The sequence below is a fragment of the Penicillium cosmopolitanum genome (genome assembly GCF_028827165.1).
Source record: "Penicillium cosmopolitanum strain IBT 29677 chromosome Unknown utg000004l:1.0-4361866.0:1.0-4365735.0, whole genome shotgun sequence".
Lineage (NCBI taxonomy): Eukaryota > Fungi > Ascomycota > Eurotiomycetes > Eurotiales > Aspergillaceae > Penicillium > Penicillium cosmopolitanum.
Window position 1 is genome coordinate 3170753 of NW_026622674.1, and position 19332 is coordinate 3190084.

The 19332-nt window shown below is 49.0% G+C and overlaps 8 protein-coding genes across 8 annotated transcripts; 4 read left to right on the plus strand and 4 right to left on the minus strand.

The window, feature by feature from the left end:
* Positions 1–1504: 1504 nt before the first annotated feature.
* Positions 1505–2976, plus strand: N7509_002586 (epoxide hydrolase; the record flags this gene model as incomplete). Its single annotated transcript, XM_056627223.1, is given in 5 exon segments — positions 1505–1826; positions 1906–2030; positions 2091–2163; positions 2226–2677; positions 2692–2976. 5 exon segments carry the CDS (start codon positions 1505–1507, stop codon positions 2974–2976), a joined length of 1257 nt encoding a protein of 418 aa, XP_056493018.1.
* A 306-nt stretch (positions 2977–3282) lies between these two features.
* pup3 (proteasome core particle subunit beta 3) lies at positions 3283–4099 on the minus strand (the record flags this gene model as incomplete). The annotated part of the gene is made up of 4 exons (XM_056627224.1): positions 3283–3426; positions 3489–3943; positions 4001–4043; positions 4097–4099. 4 exons carry the CDS (start codon positions 4097–4099, stop codon positions 3283–3285), a joined length of 645 nt encoding a protein of 214 aa, XP_056493019.1.
* A 342-nt stretch (positions 4100–4441) lies between these two features.
* N7509_002588 (putative UBX domain protein) lies at positions 4442–6046 on the plus strand (the record flags this gene model as incomplete). Its single annotated transcript, XM_056627225.1, has 2 exons — positions 4442–4578; positions 4657–6046. The coding sequence occupies 2 exons, from the start codon at positions 4442–4444 to the stop codon at positions 6044–6046; spliced, it is 1527 nt and encodes a 508-aa protein (XP_056493020.1).
* A 605-nt stretch (positions 6047–6651) lies between these two features.
* N7509_002589 (60S ribosomal protein eL36) lies at positions 6652–7657 on the minus strand (the record flags this gene model as incomplete). Its single annotated transcript, XM_056627226.1, has 3 exons — positions 6652–6735; positions 7009–7194; positions 7610–7657. 3 exons carry the CDS (start codon positions 7655–7657, stop codon positions 6652–6654), a joined length of 318 nt encoding a protein of 105 aa, XP_056493021.1.
* Positions 7658–8143: 486 nt separating this feature from the next.
* On the minus strand, positions 8144–11394 carry N7509_002590 (MDM20/NAA25 family protein; the record flags this gene model as incomplete). Its single annotated transcript, XM_056627227.1, has 9 exons — positions 8144–8536; positions 8589–8891; positions 8950–9062; positions 9116–9863; positions 9917–10181; positions 10245–10591; positions 10656–10850; positions 10907–11182; positions 11257–11394. 9 exons carry the CDS (start codon positions 11392–11394, stop codon positions 8144–8146), a joined length of 2778 nt encoding a protein of 925 aa, XP_056493022.1.
* A 771-nt stretch (positions 11395–12165) lies between these two features.
* Positions 12166–12840, minus strand: N7509_002591 (coiled-coil-helix-coiled-coil-helix domain-containing protein; the record flags this gene model as incomplete). The annotated part of the gene is made up of 4 exons (XM_056627228.1): positions 12166–12201; positions 12253–12280; positions 12436–12543; positions 12770–12840. 4 exons carry the CDS (start codon positions 12838–12840, stop codon positions 12166–12168), a joined length of 243 nt encoding a protein of 80 aa, XP_056493023.1.
* Positions 12841–13959: 1119 nt separating this feature from the next.
* On the plus strand, positions 13960–15866 carry N7509_002592 (uncharacterized protein; the record flags this gene model as incomplete). The annotated part of the gene is made up of 5 exons (XM_056627229.1): positions 13960–13962; positions 14231–14350; positions 14404–14496; positions 14557–14845; positions 14920–15866. 5 exons carry the CDS (start codon positions 13960–13962, stop codon positions 15864–15866), a joined length of 1452 nt encoding a protein of 483 aa, XP_056493024.1.
* Positions 15867–16899: 1033 nt separating this feature from the next.
* N7509_002593 (S9 family peptidase) lies at positions 16900–18977 on the plus strand (the record flags this gene model as incomplete). Its single annotated transcript, XM_056627230.1, has 4 exons — positions 16900–17001; positions 17051–17817; positions 17871–18048; positions 18078–18977. The coding sequence occupies 4 exons, from the start codon at positions 16900–16902 to the stop codon at positions 18975–18977; spliced, it is 1947 nt and encodes a 648-aa protein (XP_056493025.1).
* Between the last annotated feature and the right edge of the window lie 355 nt (positions 18978–19332).

Sequence of the window (19332 nt, forward strand, 5' to 3'; positions counted from 1 at the left end):
TCGAACTTGAGGAAAGTTACAGGTGAAGCAGGAGGGGGTGGGAGAGAGGGGATTTCCGGGCTGAAGCGATGGGGCCACCGGGCGGTCTAGACAACTGGGCTGAAACAGGAGAGTTCGTGGGTCAGGACAGGCACTGATCAGGGTCTGGCTATGGTTATGACCAGGTGTCTATGGGTATACTCCTATGGAATAGAAGTTGAAGATCCGGTCTTTTGATGGGAGAACCTAAAATGAGGATCTAGGATATAGGAAATCAGCCCAAAGTACTTGAACAGAGGAGTCTCGCTTGACAGGGGAAAAAAACACTGCACGATCGGCGATCTAGACCGGCCCTCGTGCATGAGGGCTGCGTGTACAGTCCAGTCCAGTGCCAGTGCCAGTACGGAGTACCCTTTCCACTGCCACTCCCCTGCCCGGTGGCTGTCGGCCCCCAGACTTTGGAGTCTTTGGAGGCATGAACCCCTGCAGCCTCGTTTGTTCGTGACTCCCTATTGGCTTTGTTTTACGGCAGCTGGTTACCCCAATTCAAGTTCCCCTCCCCATCGCCTTGGGGGATCTATCATCTCACTAAGAGATTGTTCATAGTATCCACCGCTCAGATCATTGAATACATCTGATTTATCTCAGTAGTACCTATTGTACGCATGTCAGTACTGCCAGTGTACATGTACATACTAGTGCTGGTCGGAATATGCATACACCATATGTACATATATGCAGGAGGATTGGAAGCCGGCCTATCCTATCATTTCAATTCCTCGGCAAATCGGATTACTCAACGCAGGGTCTAGCGTGGTCGATCGATCGTTTCCGTCGCCTATGAGAGTCGTCTATCTCATCTGTGTACATATCTTGGATCCCGATAGCCCTGGTGTTGCATGCGCGGGAGAATGCTCGATCGTGTTTCCAACCTTGGAAGTTGAAGGTTCCGATAGGTCCTGGGCTGGGCTGGGCTGGGAATATATAGTACTGTAGTAGTACAATAGCAGGGCACCAGTCTATACCGTCGTGACCTCTTTGGCAATATTCAACTTGAGTTCTTTTATCTCTCCTTTAATTACCAGTATTTCTGGGAGCTCACTGACAAACCTTGGAAGGCATACTATGTAGTAAGAACTTGTTGTTACTGGTACACCGCTTGGTGTGACTAGCAAGCTATCCGTACTACAAGTAGTATTTAGTCATGCCCTCTCTGGAATGAACCACCTGATCCTACTCGTATCAGACAACTTGAAAGGAAATTTCCCCTTCGAGGACCCGATAGATTATGTGGAAATAAATATTCATACTACTAGTAGGAGTAGTATAATATGGCAGTTACTCATACTTATACCCCGCAAGCACCGGCGACTGTGAAACCGAGGCAGAGCCCCACCAATCATCCCTTAAGGACAAGCTACACCGTGCCATACTAGAACTATCAGCTCGTGCTATAAAACACCCTCCCTTCCTAGAGAGAACTTAGAAGCTTCTTACTAGCAAGGAAACCCCCGAGACTTGCACAATGAGCAAAACCACCCCCTTCTCCATTAGTGTGCCAGACGCACAACTTGATCAACTACGTCACAAGCTCGATCAAACTACCTTTCCCGATGAAATTGACGCGGTGGGCTGGGATATGGGTGTCCCACTCGAAGAAATTCAGAGACTGATTACCGTTTGGCGGGATACTTTTGACTGGCGGGCGCAGGAAAGGAAGCTTAATGAGCAGCTGCAGCAGTTCACAGTGACCATCTCCGTTGATGGATTCGGGGAATTGGAGATTCACACTTTACACCACCGAAGTGGGAATCCAAATGCGATTCCTTTATTATTCATACATGGGTGTATGCTTGTTACCTACCTTCACCACTTCAAGAATCAGAAGTTCATGGGTATCATGGCTAATCTGGTCTCCAATACTAGGGCCCGGTAGCTTTCTAGAAGCAACAAAGTTGATCCCATTGCTCACAAAAAATGGCGAAGGACCGGTCTTCGATATCGTTGCCCCCTCGCTGCCAAACTTTGGATTCTCCCAAGGCGTGAATCAGGTATGCTCATCATGAGCCCATATCCTCCTGCCAGCTCAACAGAGTCTAACCAGAAATCAGAAAGGATTTGGATTGGCCCAATACGCCGAGGCTCTTCACAAGATCATGGTGGCACTAGATTACGAGGAATATGGTATCACTCCTTTCCCACCGCCGCAGTATATCAGGAAACATCGCTAAACTAACACAATCAAGTGATCCAAGGAGGCGACTGGGGCAGCATGATCGCCCGTACTATGGCTCAATACTACGCCCGACACATTCAAGCCATCCATCTAAATTTCGTCCCCGTTAAGCCTCCATTCCCTTGGAAGAATCCAGTCCGTTTCCTGCAGTCTCTTGCGAGTGTGCCCTTCTCTGCAAAAGACCGTGCATGGATTGCTCGTTCGATGGACTATCTCCTTCGCGGCAACGCATACATGAAACAACAAGAAACTCGACCACAGACCCTGGGGTATGGGTTGAGCGATAGTCCAATTGGACTGCTGGCTTGGATCTACGATAAGATGAATCTGTGGTCTGACAATTACTCTTGGACCGATGAGGAGATCTTGACCTGGGTAAGCGTGTACTATTTCTCGCGGGCCGGTCCTACAGCCTCGACGCGTATCTATTATGAGGCTTCGGCGCCAAAGATTGATCCCTCGGTATCCAAGGGGAGAATGGAGGAGGGGCTGCTGTTAACTATACATCGCTTGACGATATCATGACTGCCTGTGCACCGTCCAATGTGCGATTCGCGGTCGCTCAATTTCCCAAAGAGCTCATCATGTGGCCGATGGCCTGGTACCATATCATTGGCAATGTGGTGAAGGAGAAGGAGTTTGATCGTGGTGGTCACTTTGCTGCCTGGGAGGTTCCTGAGTTACTTGCAGGTGATGTGAAGGAATTCATGGGAAAAGAAGGATCGGCCTATGGCGCGGTTCAGGGCAAGGAAGGTTATTAGTAGTCTTGGGATATTCGAAGATGCGACGTATTGGAGGAAAAGATATTTCAAAATATGGAAGGGAATACATGGACACTATTATGACGTGAATGACGGGGGCTTGTATTATCATGATGGAAGTATTGAGAAATACATGGCTACAAAACGAAACCATAATTTCGAATGTCGATTGTTCTCGCGCCAAAGTTGCTATTCTGACCATGGTTAACCGTCGACGGCACATCATTCAGTGAAGACCAGACGCCGAAATCTGCCCTCAACCCAGCAGAAAGCCCAAAGAAACCAATTTCATCAGTGTATCCTTTCTTAATCCTGTCGTCCCTTCAGTAACCGCTGGGTCACCTTGTCCTTCTCTATGATATAAACCTGGGCACCCCAACCGGAGAGGGCGTCTCGGTCCACAGCAGCCAGGAGTGCTTGGGAGATGGTTTCAAAGAGATCCTCGGGGGACTAAAAGTGAAAACACACGTTAGGATCAAAGACAAAGCCCTCGGGAAATATAATAAACTTACTAGATCCGGCTCCCACAGACCCTCGCAGGTACCGAACAGCTGCTCGCTAGCTGTTCCGCTAACGATGAAGTCCTTGGCCAAGTCGATACAACCGATGCTGTCGAAACCGCAAATGAACGGCTTTCCAGTCGTTTGGTTGATACCGGCAATCACAGGACTGATGAAGAAAGGACCGAAACGCTTCTCGTACAGCGATGAGCTGACCAGGTTGGCCAAGGTCTGGGGTGCGATATTGCGCTCCTCGCGCAGGCGATACATGTTCACCTTATAGCGGAAAAGATCAGAAACGGTATTGACATCGGTGGCGAGACCGGTCAGGCCGAGATAGGTTGAAGGTGCGTAGTTGAAGATCTTGGGGAAGTTGTTGGAAACTGTCAGGGCTTGCATGCCCAAGCGGAGGTCGCAAGCGATAGCGACACAGTCCTTGCCCACCATGGCGACGCAGGCACCGCCATCTATGTAGAAGTCAGTATATCGGTCGATTGTTTATCTAACAAGATGGTCTGTCGTACTGATGTCGAAGGGGGAGCCCTGATGATGGAAGGAGGTGGTTAGCTTGAGGTCCAGCGGTAACGGTCGAAGTCCGGGACAGGGACAGATTTCCCTACCATTGTTGTGGTTTCTTTTGGATCAATCCAGTCGGTCGGTCAAAAAATCGGGCTTCAAAAAGAAGAAAGAGCTAGAAAAGAAGGTCTGGTGGTGGTGGGAGGTCGGGGGTGGAGATGGGGGGAGGTGAGGTTGATGACGGGGGAGCTCTGAAGGACGCGAGAGCAGCTCGGATGACGCCGCACCGCTGCCTGTTTGGTCGATCTCGTCCTTCGACTTCGTTCCATTTCACCCCACACTTTCACCCTCTCCGATTCCCACGAAGTTACTCTACCCATTTCGATTTTTATTCTATTTTCATTTTTGATACCAAGTCCCTACGGGCTTAAGCTTAATACAGTGCGACCATGAGTGCCCACGTCGTAGTGATCGACGCGACGGCCAGGCGGGCAACGGTCAAGACGACCCCCTCCAAACAGATGACAGATATATTACAAGAAGCATGCAGGAAGCTTGGATATAACTCGAGTCAATACGGACTGAAGTGAGCCCACAAAGACCCTCTTCACAGTCCCTTCATTAGCCATTCATCCTCAATACTAACTAATCTCATCTCGACAAGGCACAATCGCAGACAGTTAGACCTGTCTCTGACCTTTCGTCTCACCGGCCTAAGTACAGGTGCGAAGCTCGAACTTGTACAGGTATCTAAATCTCCTTCGGTCGTCACAGTTGCTCTCCAACTCCCAGAGTCCGAAGCCCGCGGGGCACCTAATGGTCGTATATTGGACAAGTTCCCGAGCACAACAACTCTTTGGCTGGTACTACGCAAATTTGAAGCAGGCGTGGCAGGAAGTGCGTCGGTGAGGAACCTCACAGCTCGCGGAGTGCCAAGCGCTTCGGCTGGAGACGGCGATTCTGCACGTTTGTTCTATGAAAGCCCAGTTCTTCAGATTTTGGACCGTGAACTGTCAAGCTTTACCGACCTTCAAAAATCACTGGCGCAACTTGGAATCAACAGTGGTAACATTCTCATGAGATTGAGCTTTCGACGAACGGAGGAACCTATAGAAGAGGCGATGATTAAGATTGGCGAATACTTCAAGGCATCCGGGGATGATACCCCGGCCCCAACTCCGAACCAACAACCCGTTCCATCTGCCGCAGAGGGACAGAATGAAGATACGCCGGAACCTGCCCAGCCTGAAACTTCCAACCAGTCAGCTACGCCTGTATCAGCTGGGCAAGATGAATCACCTTCCGAGGCCCCTCCTGTACAACCCACTTCAGCTTCAACCTCAGGCCGATCAATCACTGTCTTCTCCCCACCGTCAGCAGATACACCATCATCTGCCCAAATACCCTACAACGAAGCAGACTATATCCCCTCTGTGGAGCACGCAAAAGCCCATCAACGACAACTGAATCAATCCTCTCGCAACCAGCGTCTTCTTACCGATGCCGAGCTTGCTGCTAAAGCAACTGCAGAGGAGAAACGACGCTCGGAGATCCACGAAGTGGACGTGAAAGTACGCTTCCCAGATCAGAGCCAGGTGGTATCTAAATTCGGACCTGAAGATACTGGAAAGTCGCTCTATGGATTCGTCCGTAGCTGTCTGGGTCCAGCATACAAAGGCGAGAAGTTTGGTCTTAATGTATTCGTCAATGCGACACTGGGGCGCCCTGGACATTCAAGAGCCATCCCCGAGTCTGATAAGCGCTTGATCAAAGACTTGGGGCTGGTAGGTCGTGTACTTGTCAATTTCACCTGGGCTGATGCTACAAGTGAAATTGCCCAACATCGCCGCGCGGATCTTCTACGCCCCGAGCTTCTTGACCAGGCCCGTCAAATGAAGATTGAACAACCTTCGGACATTGCCGAGGAACCTGCAGCGGAAGCCTCATCCTCGAAGGCCACGGCTTCTAGTGGATCTGGGGAAGCTACGAAATCCTCCGGTTTGCGGAAGAACGGCGGTGTGCCTAAATGGTTGAAGTTACCTGGAAAGAAATAAGCCACTCGGACGAGCTGAGTATTTCTATGAGTGATGTGGATGATATTGAATGACACGTGACTGAGTGATGACCTCTCAATGCATTGATTGATAGACCCGCAAGCCAGACTTGGCTGGATGAATGTAGTATTTGAGAAAGATCAGTTACTGAGATAAGAGTCTAGCCATTTCCTGAATAGAAAGAACCATATCGAATGAACCTCCACGATGCGTATGCTTACATTGACCGGATTCTAGTGGGAGTGACGACTTGTCGTGCAGGGTCCAGAACAAAGGAGAGCCCAGGGCAAGCCTTTAGGAACAAGTCCAGACCATGGGAGTGCAGTCTCCAACGTAACTACGAGTAGCATGCAAGATATGAATGAATTGAACAAAATAGTTTTCATTATGGTTTCTCTTCCTAGTCAAAGGGAAGGGATCCCACTTTTGCCATCCCCATCATCCACCGGAAGTCACAAAAAACCCCATGTATTCCGATTCGCAAGGCCATGCGCTAATAGGCATATGCGAAGGCTTTCTTTTTTCATTCGTGTTCCCTTGCGCGCGCCAGGTATTCGAGTCGTTATTCGAAGATTGGAAAAAAAGTTTTAAACGGAATGGAGCATTTAGTGGCCCTGGACACGGCGGGCCTCGGCGATGACGCGCTGCATGTCCTCAACCTTGCGCTTACCGCGGACGAAGGTACCGAGCTGAGTAGATATGTTAGCGTTGGGGTTCGCTAGGGAATGATTGTGCTTGTATGTTGCCGGATCGAATGTGGCACATGTGATGGAGAAGATCTCTGAAGGGGGTAGACGAAGCGCAGGAATCATGTGGAACAGCCCGTTCTGATTTCAGATATTATCCAAAACCGAGCGGCAAGTTCCCGGAAATCCATTGCATTCTGCACTTCCGACAAAAATCGTCCACCAGGTGACTAATTCGATCGACAAATATATCAAGACGGGGCAGAATAGACGTACGCGCTTCTTAGCGAGCTTGCGGGCACGCTTGTCCTGAGTGTTTCTCAGGAGCTCAATGATGCGGCGCTCATAGGGGGCAAGGCCAACGACCTCACGGGCAACCTCACGGACGAACGCAGTGCGGCGAGAAGACTGGCCCTTGGTACGGCTGATCTTGTTCTTGGGGGTGTTGAGGGGAGTGGTTTTCTATAGTGGAGCAAAAGTCAGTCCATCTGAAAAATTCAAGATCCGTTCGCCATCATGTCGATCCCTGGCACTATCTGGTCTTTTCGCTGTCGGTATTGTTCACTCGTATTTCGAAGTTGAGCCGTGGGTTCATGTCGATGGTTGTGTTTTGCTTCCTTCTCCATGCTCGTCTGATCAATCTTGAAATTTTGCTCCACCGCAATTCTCCTCGATTGTTGCTGCGTTCCTTCTCTTTCCTTGACCTCTAGCGCACTGCGGCGGTCCTATTTGATCCCCTTGACGACTGCTGAACAGACTGGCGACCATTTGATGGAGAACCCTCGGCTCGAATCGACTGGTGAAAAAAACTTCGATCGGAAAAGACCAGACGACGGGGTGACGGGATGACGGCAGGGGATATATGGGATGCACGTACGTGGCCACTGTTGGTGCCAACAATGATACCGGTGCGTTCCTGGGCCATTTCGACGGTTGGTGGCTGGACGGGTTGGCGGTGGTTGTCGTAGGAAGGGAATGAAGACACTCGTGTGGAAATCCCCTAGTCTTTGCGGAACCGCACAATCGGAGTCTTGGCGGGCGTTGGTCCGTAGGCGAAGGGTTAGGGCTTAGGGCAAGTCAGCTGCCGCTCCCGCTGCTGCTCTTTCCAGTCACCAGCCACGTGATGAGAATAGACTACCGTGGATCCCTGTTCTTAAATAGGATTAGCGTATGTCGCGATAAGATGAAACTTTAAGGTGCTCGTACACTAGCTCCCTGCCCGTTAACGAGGTTCGTCTATGTCAACATATAAGAGAGCATCAATGATTACACTACCGGAAGTGATCCTTCAGGAACTACTAGGCCCTAGATAGAGTAGCACTAGTATTGGAATAGTTATTTTTGTCTCTGCCAGTTCTTTCATGCTTCTTGTCAACATGAGTCAAAATCATTCAACTACATCCAAACACGCTCACAACTTGACCGCCATCACACCTTCGAGCGCGGATGACCAGCTCTCCATCAATGTGTGACAGGAAATTTCAAGACTAGACATGTCCAAGCCCTTATCGAGGGTATCCTGTAGCTCCTGATCATACTTGCCAGACTCATTCCCATACAAAATCGAGTCTACCAACAATCCAAGCAGGCCCGGCGCAAGAATATGCGACTTCAGAGAGCGCGTGTTAGCGCGAATCAGTTCAAACACTTCAGGTACGAGAGCAGATAATCGCTCAACGCGCTCCTTGGGCAACTTGACTGTCTTGGATACCTTCCGAGAGGCCAGAGAAGTCAGCTGCGATGCTGCCTTGAGAGACTCGAGAATCGTAAAAACGGAAATGCAGATATCTCCAAGTAGGACCAGCTGGAGTCGCGGGTTGGAGATATAAAGCAGTCCTCGTGATCAGAGGGGAAACCTTCTTCTCATCAAGGGTAAGGTCACTCTTTTTCAAGTTCAGCCAATCCTCCAACTTGCCGAGTGCATTGTCAGCCTCCTCGGACGAAGTAGCCTTCGAGCCCGCCATGAAGGTTGCTACCTTGAGTAGCTCCCAGTTAATCAAAGCTATTTCTTTCTCGATAGGTGTTTGATCCGCTGCGGTATCAGAGGGTGTGCTGGCCGCGGTCAGATCCATCTCAGGGGTTAACGGCCGCTGCACGGCGACTCCTTTCAACACGCTAAACAGTTGGTCTGTGACCTGGGCTGCGGCCAACCAGTTTGTCTAAACACGATAGTTAGCTAACAATTCCGGAACCCCATCGATATCGTAGGTAGCATACCATCGGCTTTGGGCCTACTCGTAGCCGCTCTTCGAAATCAGGTTTGCCAGGGAACTCGCAGTTCATGTAAACCGATGAGTCACGTTGATCCGCAGCTGGAGAGGTATCGCGAGCTATTTTGAATCAGTATCTGCACGAGTATTTGAGAGACATCGTTAAAACTAACCAATTTTATCCCACATTACGGTGGAGTCCCCTCCAACCAGCCGTTGTGCGCGACGAACGTCCAAGGCATACATTCTGCGGCAGATGCTCTTAGACAAACGGCGCCCAAGCTCAACAAGCTCTTTGGTATGCACATATGCGCCCTGGTTCAGGCCACTTGTTCGGTATCTCGATGTGGAAATTTCGGCGCCACGGTAAAACTTGAGACCTGCGACCAATGCTGATTGCGGGTCAAAATCCTTGTACTCTGCGCCTTCAATGGGAGGAGCAGAATGAGGGTGGATGCTTGCAAGACGGGTGAAGAAATTATGAGCAACGGATTCGTATTGCATGTGTTTGATGGACATTTTACTGAACATGCTCAATGCCATGGAGCCTGCCCCAAGAAGAGAGTAAATTCGGAGCAGGAAGAGCTGGGCAGGATAATTGTGTGGTGAGCTTTGAATTAGATGCTCTAATATCCCAGAGGCCCGAATAAGAGCCGTCTCGGGAACACGAGCCTGGTTTTGTTCGGTGCTTTCTGACTGTAGGATGGCCATAGCTGCGAGAAGGCACAAGTCATCTCTAGGCTGGCTCTCGATTGTGGCAGAGTTGTTGTCTGTCGATTCCGTTTTGGTTTGGCGAGAGCTATCATAGAGTTTCATGCATCGCGCAACAAATTCCTCGATGGTTTTCTTTGATGCGTTTTCGGGGGCTGATATACACAGACAATATTCCAGTTTTAGAGCGTTTATTTCGGGTACTAGTGTCTAGAAAACACTTAGTTTCGATCAGGCAACGATTGATTAACACGGGAACTTACCTTGCCCCCTTCCTTGTTGTCTCGGATATATTTGAGCATCTTCTCCATGCCCTCTCTGTCCTGTCCTACAAGCTTTCGAACGTCTTGGAAGGCATAGAGCTTATGGATATGGTTATCGATGAAGTGCCGGCAAACAGCAAGCCCGTCCTCGCCGCTCTTTTCCAAACCACAGTTGACAATATCAACACGAACTAAACAAGCATTTCGAGATTTAGGTGCGAACTCGAGGAACTGATCGACCAGTTTTAATGCCTCTTTGACGATTCTAGTGGGTCATATATGGTCAGTCCGGCGTCGGGAATTTTTTTTTGAAACTCCATGCACTTACCCAGGTCTTGTCGAGTTTGAGGTTGCCTCGTACAACAAGTTCCATAGATTCCAGTCGTCAAGCTCCAACAACTGTTTCCGGCCACGTTCATCTTCGCTGGGAACCGTCAAAAGGCTTTGGACGAAAGTAAATGCCTCATCCCACATATTGCCTGCACTCGCAAAACTGGCCATCTTGAGACCGATGAACGTCGAGTCGCCCCGAACGATTCGGGAATGAATTCCGAGGTTTTCACTGTCTAGTATTTGCAAGGCTTCCTCATGGCGACCCTGTGATGTCAGGATTTCAATGAGCAGACGAAGCTCTTCCGGCTTTTGAATAGCTCTAGGCTGGCTCAGGAGATCTGTCTAGAATGGACGAAAGAGGTCCATGTTAGATATGTAAAGCCGAGGATCAAAGAATTAAGCTTACCGGCTCAACAGGAACATCAGCCCCCGCCTTGGAAATCATGCGGTATGATAAGGTTCCGAATAGCTTCTTTTCCGCCTCGGAGCTTTCATCGTCGACTGCCACCATATGCGTCAAAAATATGGCCCAGAAATAATATGCCCGGTTCTTAGGGAAGTTCTTTTGGAGACTCATAGCGGCCTGACGAGAAATCCACCACTGGTCAGTATTCTGAGCGAAACTTTTGGATAATGCGATCCTTTGTTCAGACTGACCTTCTGCGCCGACTTCCAATCGGAATTTTCATAGGCAAAGTTGAACCATTTCGTCTGAAGGTTCAAGTCGCGAGGGCTCGCTTTCGCTGCCCTTTCCCGAAGACTATTCCTGACATCCCGATATCCTTCCAATCTTTGAAGCGATTCGAAGAGAATTTCTAGAGTTTCTATTTCGGTGATAGCTGGCTCCGCATTGCATAACTCGAGTGTCTCGGTAGTACCGCGCTGGCGATGGGTTTCATCCGCATGTCTGAGGAGGATTTGTGCTTTCCATGCCTAGAGGACATGTTCTTAGCCACATTTGGAGAGGTGCTGGAATTTAAAGTCGATGAAGACAACATGAGACTCACCTTTAGAAAACGAGTATCCTCGCCCTTCTTCATGCGCTTCTCAATGAGCTGCAAGGCTTGCTTCAGATTCTGCCCGTCAATAGCATCTTGAATCTGGTGATTGCGCCGGGAAAACACCTGGTCATTGGCGGGCACCATGGCGACAAAATTCCGACGGGACTATGATTAGCCAGAAGAGCACAACAGACGACAGTTTCCCGTGCTGGGACACAGCAGATCAGCTTGGACGTGGGGGAGTACAGGTACTTTTCGTGGTCGGCGTTGGCGGGGAAGCAATTCACACAAAGGCGGTGTGTTATTGGTGGGGGAAGGCGCGAGGCATTGTTATCTACTACTACTCTAGTACTACCAGTCACCATCTAACTAGTACTCTCTATTAGAGTCTTCCATTGAACTTCCAAGGTTCAAGTTCCAATGCTCCGAGTGCGAGTAATACTACTAGTACTTCACTGCCTGCTGTTTGGATTTGTTGGGAATTTACCCATCCTGCTTACCATTACCAGTCCTTGTCGTTATCCGAACTATATAATTACCTAGTAATACTAGTAGTATGTCAGGGTTCAAGTTCTATTGGGCGCAGATATACTTCCGACTTGAGTCATGATCATGCTGGCCCTGGTGAGCTTCCAAGGTTGAAATTGGGCCGATCAGAATGGATTAAATAATAATAATAACAAAACAGAAAATGATCAAGGATTATACAAAAGGCTCCTCGGAATTTCCTCGGACGCCTTGAAGGCCACAAATTGTCATAGAAGATCGCTCAGAAAATATGATGTGCTTGTCAAGGTATGGGCATTGCGAAAAATGTCGAAGCATGAGCAGACTTGCTTAGTTCTTACGAGCAGTTGCAGTCCATGACTCATGGCCCTCGCAGATCAAAATTGGTGTATATCATTTGGTTGTACCTCAATCGGACTGGTTGATTCCTTTCTTCTGATTTAACTGTTGTTCGATTAGCAAGACGAATCAGGTTCGAGGGATAAGTGGACTTACCCAGTTCTTTTTGCAGTCACGATATGCTCTGGAAACACAAATGATCAGCACGGGTTCTTTGACAATCAAAGATGACGACAGGAAACCAAGGCGAAGACAAGAACTCGAGCCAAGATGTGTGCTGAGGCAATAACTCTGAAGGAGAGAGGCAATAACTCGAGAAAAAAAGAAGAATAAACATACTGGAAATAGTCACCACACATCTCGCGATCAAAATTGTTGCGCTTCAAGCACTTTAGACTTCGGTCGGCGAAATCTTGACAGGGGTCGTAGAATTCGCTCGCTGGCTTACTAGAATCATAAAGTCAGCATTCTGTTGGCTTTGAAACCAATAGGACGACATGGTGAGGGGATTGGTGCAGACAGAGACACGTTAGTTGCTCTGGAATCTTGCCCGCGCTGGCCGGCAGCGCGGCGCGGGTCCCCTAGGAGCTCTCACTGTCACGGAGTAGCAAGAGGAGGCTAGGTCTTGCTCGGGATCCTAGGCAAGGGACCCCGAGAAGAAAGATATACTCACTGTGTAAATTTGCGCTCTGCTTTCTTCCAGGTCTTCTCGGGGCCTTCCTCGGGCGTGGATCCTTCCGGCATGATTGCTCTGGTTTCGATGTCCTTGATCTGACTCGAGAATAGAAATGGGGAGGAGAGGGTCTTCAACGGAACGGCAAGAGCTCCACAAACCGAGACTCAGATGAATTGTTGAGGGAGGCTGACGATATGCCGAGGATTGATTGGAGATCGGAATGTCAATCTTGCTCCGCGAAGAAGTGCGGATCCGGTCTTGGCGTGGAGCCGCAGCTAGCTAGTACTGTATGTCACTTCAGGTGAGGATGCTTAGATACTCACAGACCAAGGTATACGTAGATACCATTCAATGTAGTAGTATGGGAGCGGTTTGACCAAAGCAATAACTTGAGTAGTAGTAGTAGTTGAAGAAGAAGGAGAAGAACAAGAGATGAAAGCTAGGTACAGGTTAAGCCTAAGTTGATGCCATCCACGTAAGGCATCAACAATACAAGTAACAACGTGAACCCTGGTTCATTATACTTTACATACTATTACTAGTAATCTTTCCTCTTGCAGATTATGATTACTGATATGACGAGTAGGAAAGATAATTCGGGGTTTGATCATCCACGTGAAGAAAGGAAGACGACTGTTTAATATGTGAATACATTCCTGAAGATTTTAAGGTACAGCTTCGAAAACAGCGGAGCATAGACTATGATCATTGAGATCCTATTGAGATATGCCCTGTTATTCAGATTATCACGTGAATCAATGCATCACATTACACTGCATACTGTGTCCGAGTGTTAAAAAGAAAGGCTTATTCTAGGTACGCAGTAATGTTATCGGTGTATGGTCATTCGAACTTAACACTGGAGGCCACAATAAGAGCTGAGTGAGATCAGATAATATAGTAGTATGAACATAAAAACAGTAAGTGACAATATTCAAGGGACTGAGATCCTTCATAGCCATTTTCATTGAATGATAAGCAAGATGACGCAGGTCACATGTTCCTGTCCAGGAACCGATGACATAATCTTGTGCCTGAGGCACTGGTTGATTATTGACAGCTGCTTTGTTTCCCCTGTTAGCTTTCTAGGATCGGAGAGAATTTCTAGAACCAAATCGTTCTGTATCGCGAGACTATATTTTCCACCCCAAAGCCCATTTGACCTGCCTTTTGGTTGGGACCGCCTGATGGTACGCATTTAACCGCGGTCTTCGCCACTTTTGGGAAACTTTTCCTCTCCACCCCCACCGCATCCTCACGGGTTTCGCGCCACGCGCCATAGCGTTGTCAACGCGACATTATACATGCTCGAGCCGCAGTCAAACTGATTGTGCATAACAACGGTCTTCCAGACCTGCGAAATGGCGGGTGGAAGCGATATTGGGACAGAGATATCTCTGGGTAGGCTTCCTCTGGCCGTTGTCAGGACCACAGGATCAATCGCTAACGCGTCTATAGCTTGTCAATACTTTACAGGGACATGTCGATGATATCCGAAGTCAACTGCAATGCGGTATCTGCATCCGTCCTCTCTACGAGCCCTTCACTCTTGCCTGCGGTCATACTTTTTGTTACTCGGTATGTTCTCCATGCCCGTTCATTACCGACAATGAGGTTGCTAATATTTACAGTGCTTGGACTCATGGTTCGCTGGGGGTAAATCCAAGAGAACATGTCCGGATTGTCGAGCACCCGTCAAAACACAGCCTGCGCCTGCATACCTAGTATGTACCCGCTGGGAGATGTTTTGGTATACAACGCTGACATTTTTTTGCTATCCTTAGGTACGGACAGTGGTGCAGATGTTCACGAGCCGCGCGGAGCTCCTCGACAAAGGCGAAACTACAGCAGATCACTTATCACATCGAGAAGAGGAGTCTGGGAGACTGGATAAAGATAAAGCGAACACGGATCCGCAACACGGAGGTCTTTTCAGAGGCCTGTTTAAAGAGAAAGTGCAAATACCGCCGCCTGTTGCCGATTTGGATGATGGAGTCATGCGCTGTCCAATATGCAGCTGGGAGCTTGGCGAGGATGAGTCTTGCGCGGGCTGCGGATACACATACCCGGAGAGTCGGATGGAACAGACTACACGGACGAAGACTCAGATGATCTCAGCGGCACAGAGAACTATGATTCACTCATAGACGACGAAGCCGACGATGACGGATTTGGAGATATTGAGGATGACGATCCGGTTTGGGGAGGCTTTGCGCTCCCAGGCTCTTTCCCGCGGGATCTCGGAGCCGCTCCTCCTGCTGGAATATCGTGGCATGATGGCCTCCCTCCTTTCTACCAACCGGGCGCTCCGTGGCCGCCTAGGGGGTATGAACATGCTCCCCTACCTCCTCTACCTCCTCCACCCGGGGTCATACTTACCGATCCGAGCGAATATGACGAACACTACATCGATGAAGAGAACGAGTACGATGAGCAGGATTCATTTATCGACAACGAGGAGCATATGGACCGCGAAGACGATGACTCTCAGTCTGAACACTCGACAGTGATGGAATCTGGCGATGGCTGGCAGGCTGGGAATTCACGAAGACCCATCGTTCTTGATGAAACCATCTTAAGTGACGACGAGGAAGAAGAAGATGATGATGATGACGATGAAGACGAGGACGAGGAGGGCAGCGTGGCCCGGCGACCTCCCCGTCGTCTTATTGGAACCTTTTCAAGTGACGACGACGAAGAAGAGGAAGAGGAAGAGGAAGAGGACGATATGGATGAGGATGAAAGTAGTCTCGTGGGCCCCGGAGGACCATGGGGAATACCCGCTTCACACGGAGACTCATATCACGATGCACCGTCATCTCCAACGCACACCGAGGAGACTGATGACGGAGAAAACCCAGAACTCGATCTAGCCCCTGGACGCCGATACTTGCAAAATGTGGTGGAGGACTCCGAGGAGAGCGAATCGTCAGATCCGAGTTCCCCACCTCCACGTAGGCATACTCGGCCGGTAGGAAGTACAGGTGTCACTTTTGGAAATGCGATTACCATCGACGATTCTGAAGAAGAACAGCCAGTTGGCCCCGTCAGAAGACAAGTACAAAGACGACAACCCAGATACTCACCATATTAAGCGTGAAAAGACTGTGCCAACGGAGACTTCGACCTTGCTTCAACATTACCCTGCATTCTCCGGTGTTATTTCTGTTATTTCTTTTCTTGATTTCAAATAGCGCGGCGCCCCGGATACATAGAAAGTGGATCGGCGCTCTTTTACCTGCGAAACTCGACTTTTGCAGATGAGGTTATCGGACTCAACTGGCAGTGACTTGAATGCTGGTGCTTCCCATCTTGAAAAATACACCTTGGATTACGCTTTTATCCATGGCTTCCTTCCCTCCTACTTCGTCTCCTGTATTTCCCCTACCACGGCGCCTACTAGCATCTCCTTCCCTACTATTTACGCCATAGTGAGGTGGAGGTTGGCCGTGAGAATACTTTTAATTCAACCACTCGATGACAGCTTTTTACCAGAAGCATACAATGACAATGATATCCATTACGTGAAGCTATCATCTCGTGTAGTACCTTTAGGGTAATTTGTAGATCCATGCTACTACCGTACGGCAAAGCATAGCCGGATCACGTGATAATATTGTCAACCTTAGCCGTCCTTGTTGTATTGTACATAGTTGAAAAGAGAATGAATGGATTGTACGTTGGATCATTTCGAAATTAAAGTAACTGGATAACTGTGTTTCCGCAAACAACAACCCCATTGATTGGTTGGGGAAAAGTGGTTAATTCACGCCCACTCGTGGTTCTAGTTTTAACTATGAGCACCGCCTTGGCAGATAAGCCACTCAGGTCTCTGCGTTGTCCTGCCACCATGAGCTTCATCGTACCACCATCTAGCAAGCCCGATCGCTTGCAGGATGCTCAGACGTCCCGGAATATCCACATCATTGAACCCTTTTACCAACAGAAAGCTCCAATTATCAATCTCGCCTCAGTCCTCTTTGGGACAAGTGAGTCATCTTAGTCTGCCAAGCAGGCTGCGGGGAGGACTTCGTGATAAATTCTTGATTCGCCAACCTTCTTTCTACTTTAATTCTCGACTCTCGTGCTCCATCAGATCAGCGCACAGCTGCCACAGCAGAGAGAAAATGCCTTCTCCTCAGACTTTGCCCTACGGCCGATGGAAGAGTCCGCTTACAGCGGAACGCTTGGCTACCTGTAGCATCTCTCTCCATGAAGTGGCCGTGAATGTTCGTCATAGAATATTTAAATTTTACGCCCGTAACTAACAAGAAACAGGAAAATTCAGGTGCTATTTACTCGGTAGAATGCCATCCAACCGAAGATGGCCGCTTCGCTATCGTAGAGCATCTCAATGGTCAATCTAAGGATGCTCTGCCCAGGGAGTTCAGCGCCCATGCTACCGTGCAAGAGTGTGGCGGCGGCTCTATCTCAATGAGGCCAGACGGGCAGATTTTATTCGCGGATGAGAGCTCTTGTAGCATCTATATGTTAGATCCGGCCACAAGCCAAGTCAAGCTTATCCACCCGGCAGTCGAGGGAATTCGATATGCTGAATTCAGCACTCATCCGCAGCATCATCAATGGATCATTGCAATCAAAGAGGACCACCGAGAGGCTACTCCCGAGACTCAAGCAACCCATGTGTATAACACACTGGTGGCGATTAATGTTGAATCTGGAGAAGAGACGACAATCGCACAAGGCGATGACTTCTACTCCCATCCAAAATTTGATGCTTCTGGAAAGTACGTTTCTTGGATTCAGTGGACTCATCCTGACATGCCATGGACCGGCACTGTCCTGCATATGGCGGAATGGACAGATGGATCATTGACAAATGTCACACGCATTGCTGGAAAGGCACAACAGGAAAGTATTGCCCAACCTAAATGGGGTGTGGATGGATTGCTATACTTTGTCAGTGATCGCACGGGTTTTTGGCAATTATATACCTTCAACCCGAAGGACCAGAATCTGCGATACTTATCACTCAATGGCTATGAAAAGTCTGAGTTCGCTATCGCCGAATGGGAACTTGGAAGGTATGTCTTGGAGCATTGATTCCTTCTAATACCTACCTCTGACATCTATACAGCTCTACATATCTTTTATTGGATGAGAAGACGATTGTTGCTACAGCTGTGACAAATGGCACCAGCAAAATGCTTCTCGTCGACACTAATACTCTGGCTGTCCAAGATCTTAATCTTCCCTACCTGGATATCGGAAATAGGGCAAATGCTATCCACCGTGTCTCATCAACAAGCTTTGCAGTTGTTGCGTCCTCAGCGACATCCCCCAGGAATTGGGTCTTGTATCGATAAAACCCTCTTTTGACGTGGAGAAGTCGGTCCTCACATCCACCGCATCTTTTGAATTGGCACCTGAATACGTTTCTCAAGCGACGGAGTATATTGCTCCTCAAAAATACGGCCCCATCTCTGATGGCAAAGTTCATATGTTTTTCTTTCCTCCTTGCAACCCAGAATTCCAGGCAGATGGGAGCAAACTTCCTCCAGTTCTAACATATGTCCACGGGGGACCAAATGGATGCTCTTTCCCTGCCCTAAACTTGGAAACCCAATACTGGACTACTCGCGGCTTCGCCGTTTGTGCAGTCAACTACACTGGATCGACTGGATTTGGACGCGAGTACCGCGAGAAATTGTCCGGCCACTGGGGCATCGTCGACGTGGCCGACGCCGTCAGTGCCGTTGAATACCTCGCCGAGAAGAAACTTATCGATAAAAATAGAGTCGGTATCTATGGCCAAAGTGCCGGTGGGTACTTGACTCTGCGAGCTCTACACATGTACCCTAACGTCTGGGCGGCGGGAATCAGCTCTTACGGAATCAGCGATGTGCGGGCCCTTCAGGCAGACTCGTACAAATTCGAAAGTCAAGATGTCGACCGCATTCTGCTAGGGAAAACTGCACAGGAAGACCGAGCACGGGTGCTAAAGGAGCGCAGCCCATGCCACTATGCTCAGGACATGAAGGCGCCTCTACTGCTACTGCAAGGAACGACTGATATGGTGGTGCCTTTGGCACAGGCACGCATGATGGCTTCAGCTATGCAGGAGCAAGGACGGGTCGCCGAAGTTGTGGAATTCGAGGGTGAAGGTCATGGGTGGGTTGGACAGAAAGCCATTTACGAATCCTTCACTCGGAAGGAGGAGTGGTGGAAACGCCATCTGACTTAGCTTCGTTCTCATCTGTCGCACTTGTAAATCAATAAAAAACCTTGCAATTTATTAATTCGTGCTCCATTCGCAGGATTGCTCGATCTTGACAAAACTGGCTGGACTTGCCTAATTTGTCTACAGTCCGATGTGCAGATCAGATCCAATAGGCTGGTGCATTTTCAGTTTCTTTCCAAATGACTTCTATTGGTCTTTAGCAGTAGCTAACTAACATTAGGGCTCTCGCATTGGTAATCGACTAATAGTAGCTATTACGCGGCCAAACCTTCGTTTATTGTACTCGTAGTAAACCAAGGCGAGAAGCCAAGTCAAATTAGGTTACAAGCTCGGGGAGCCCCGAAAGTCTGTGCTTCAA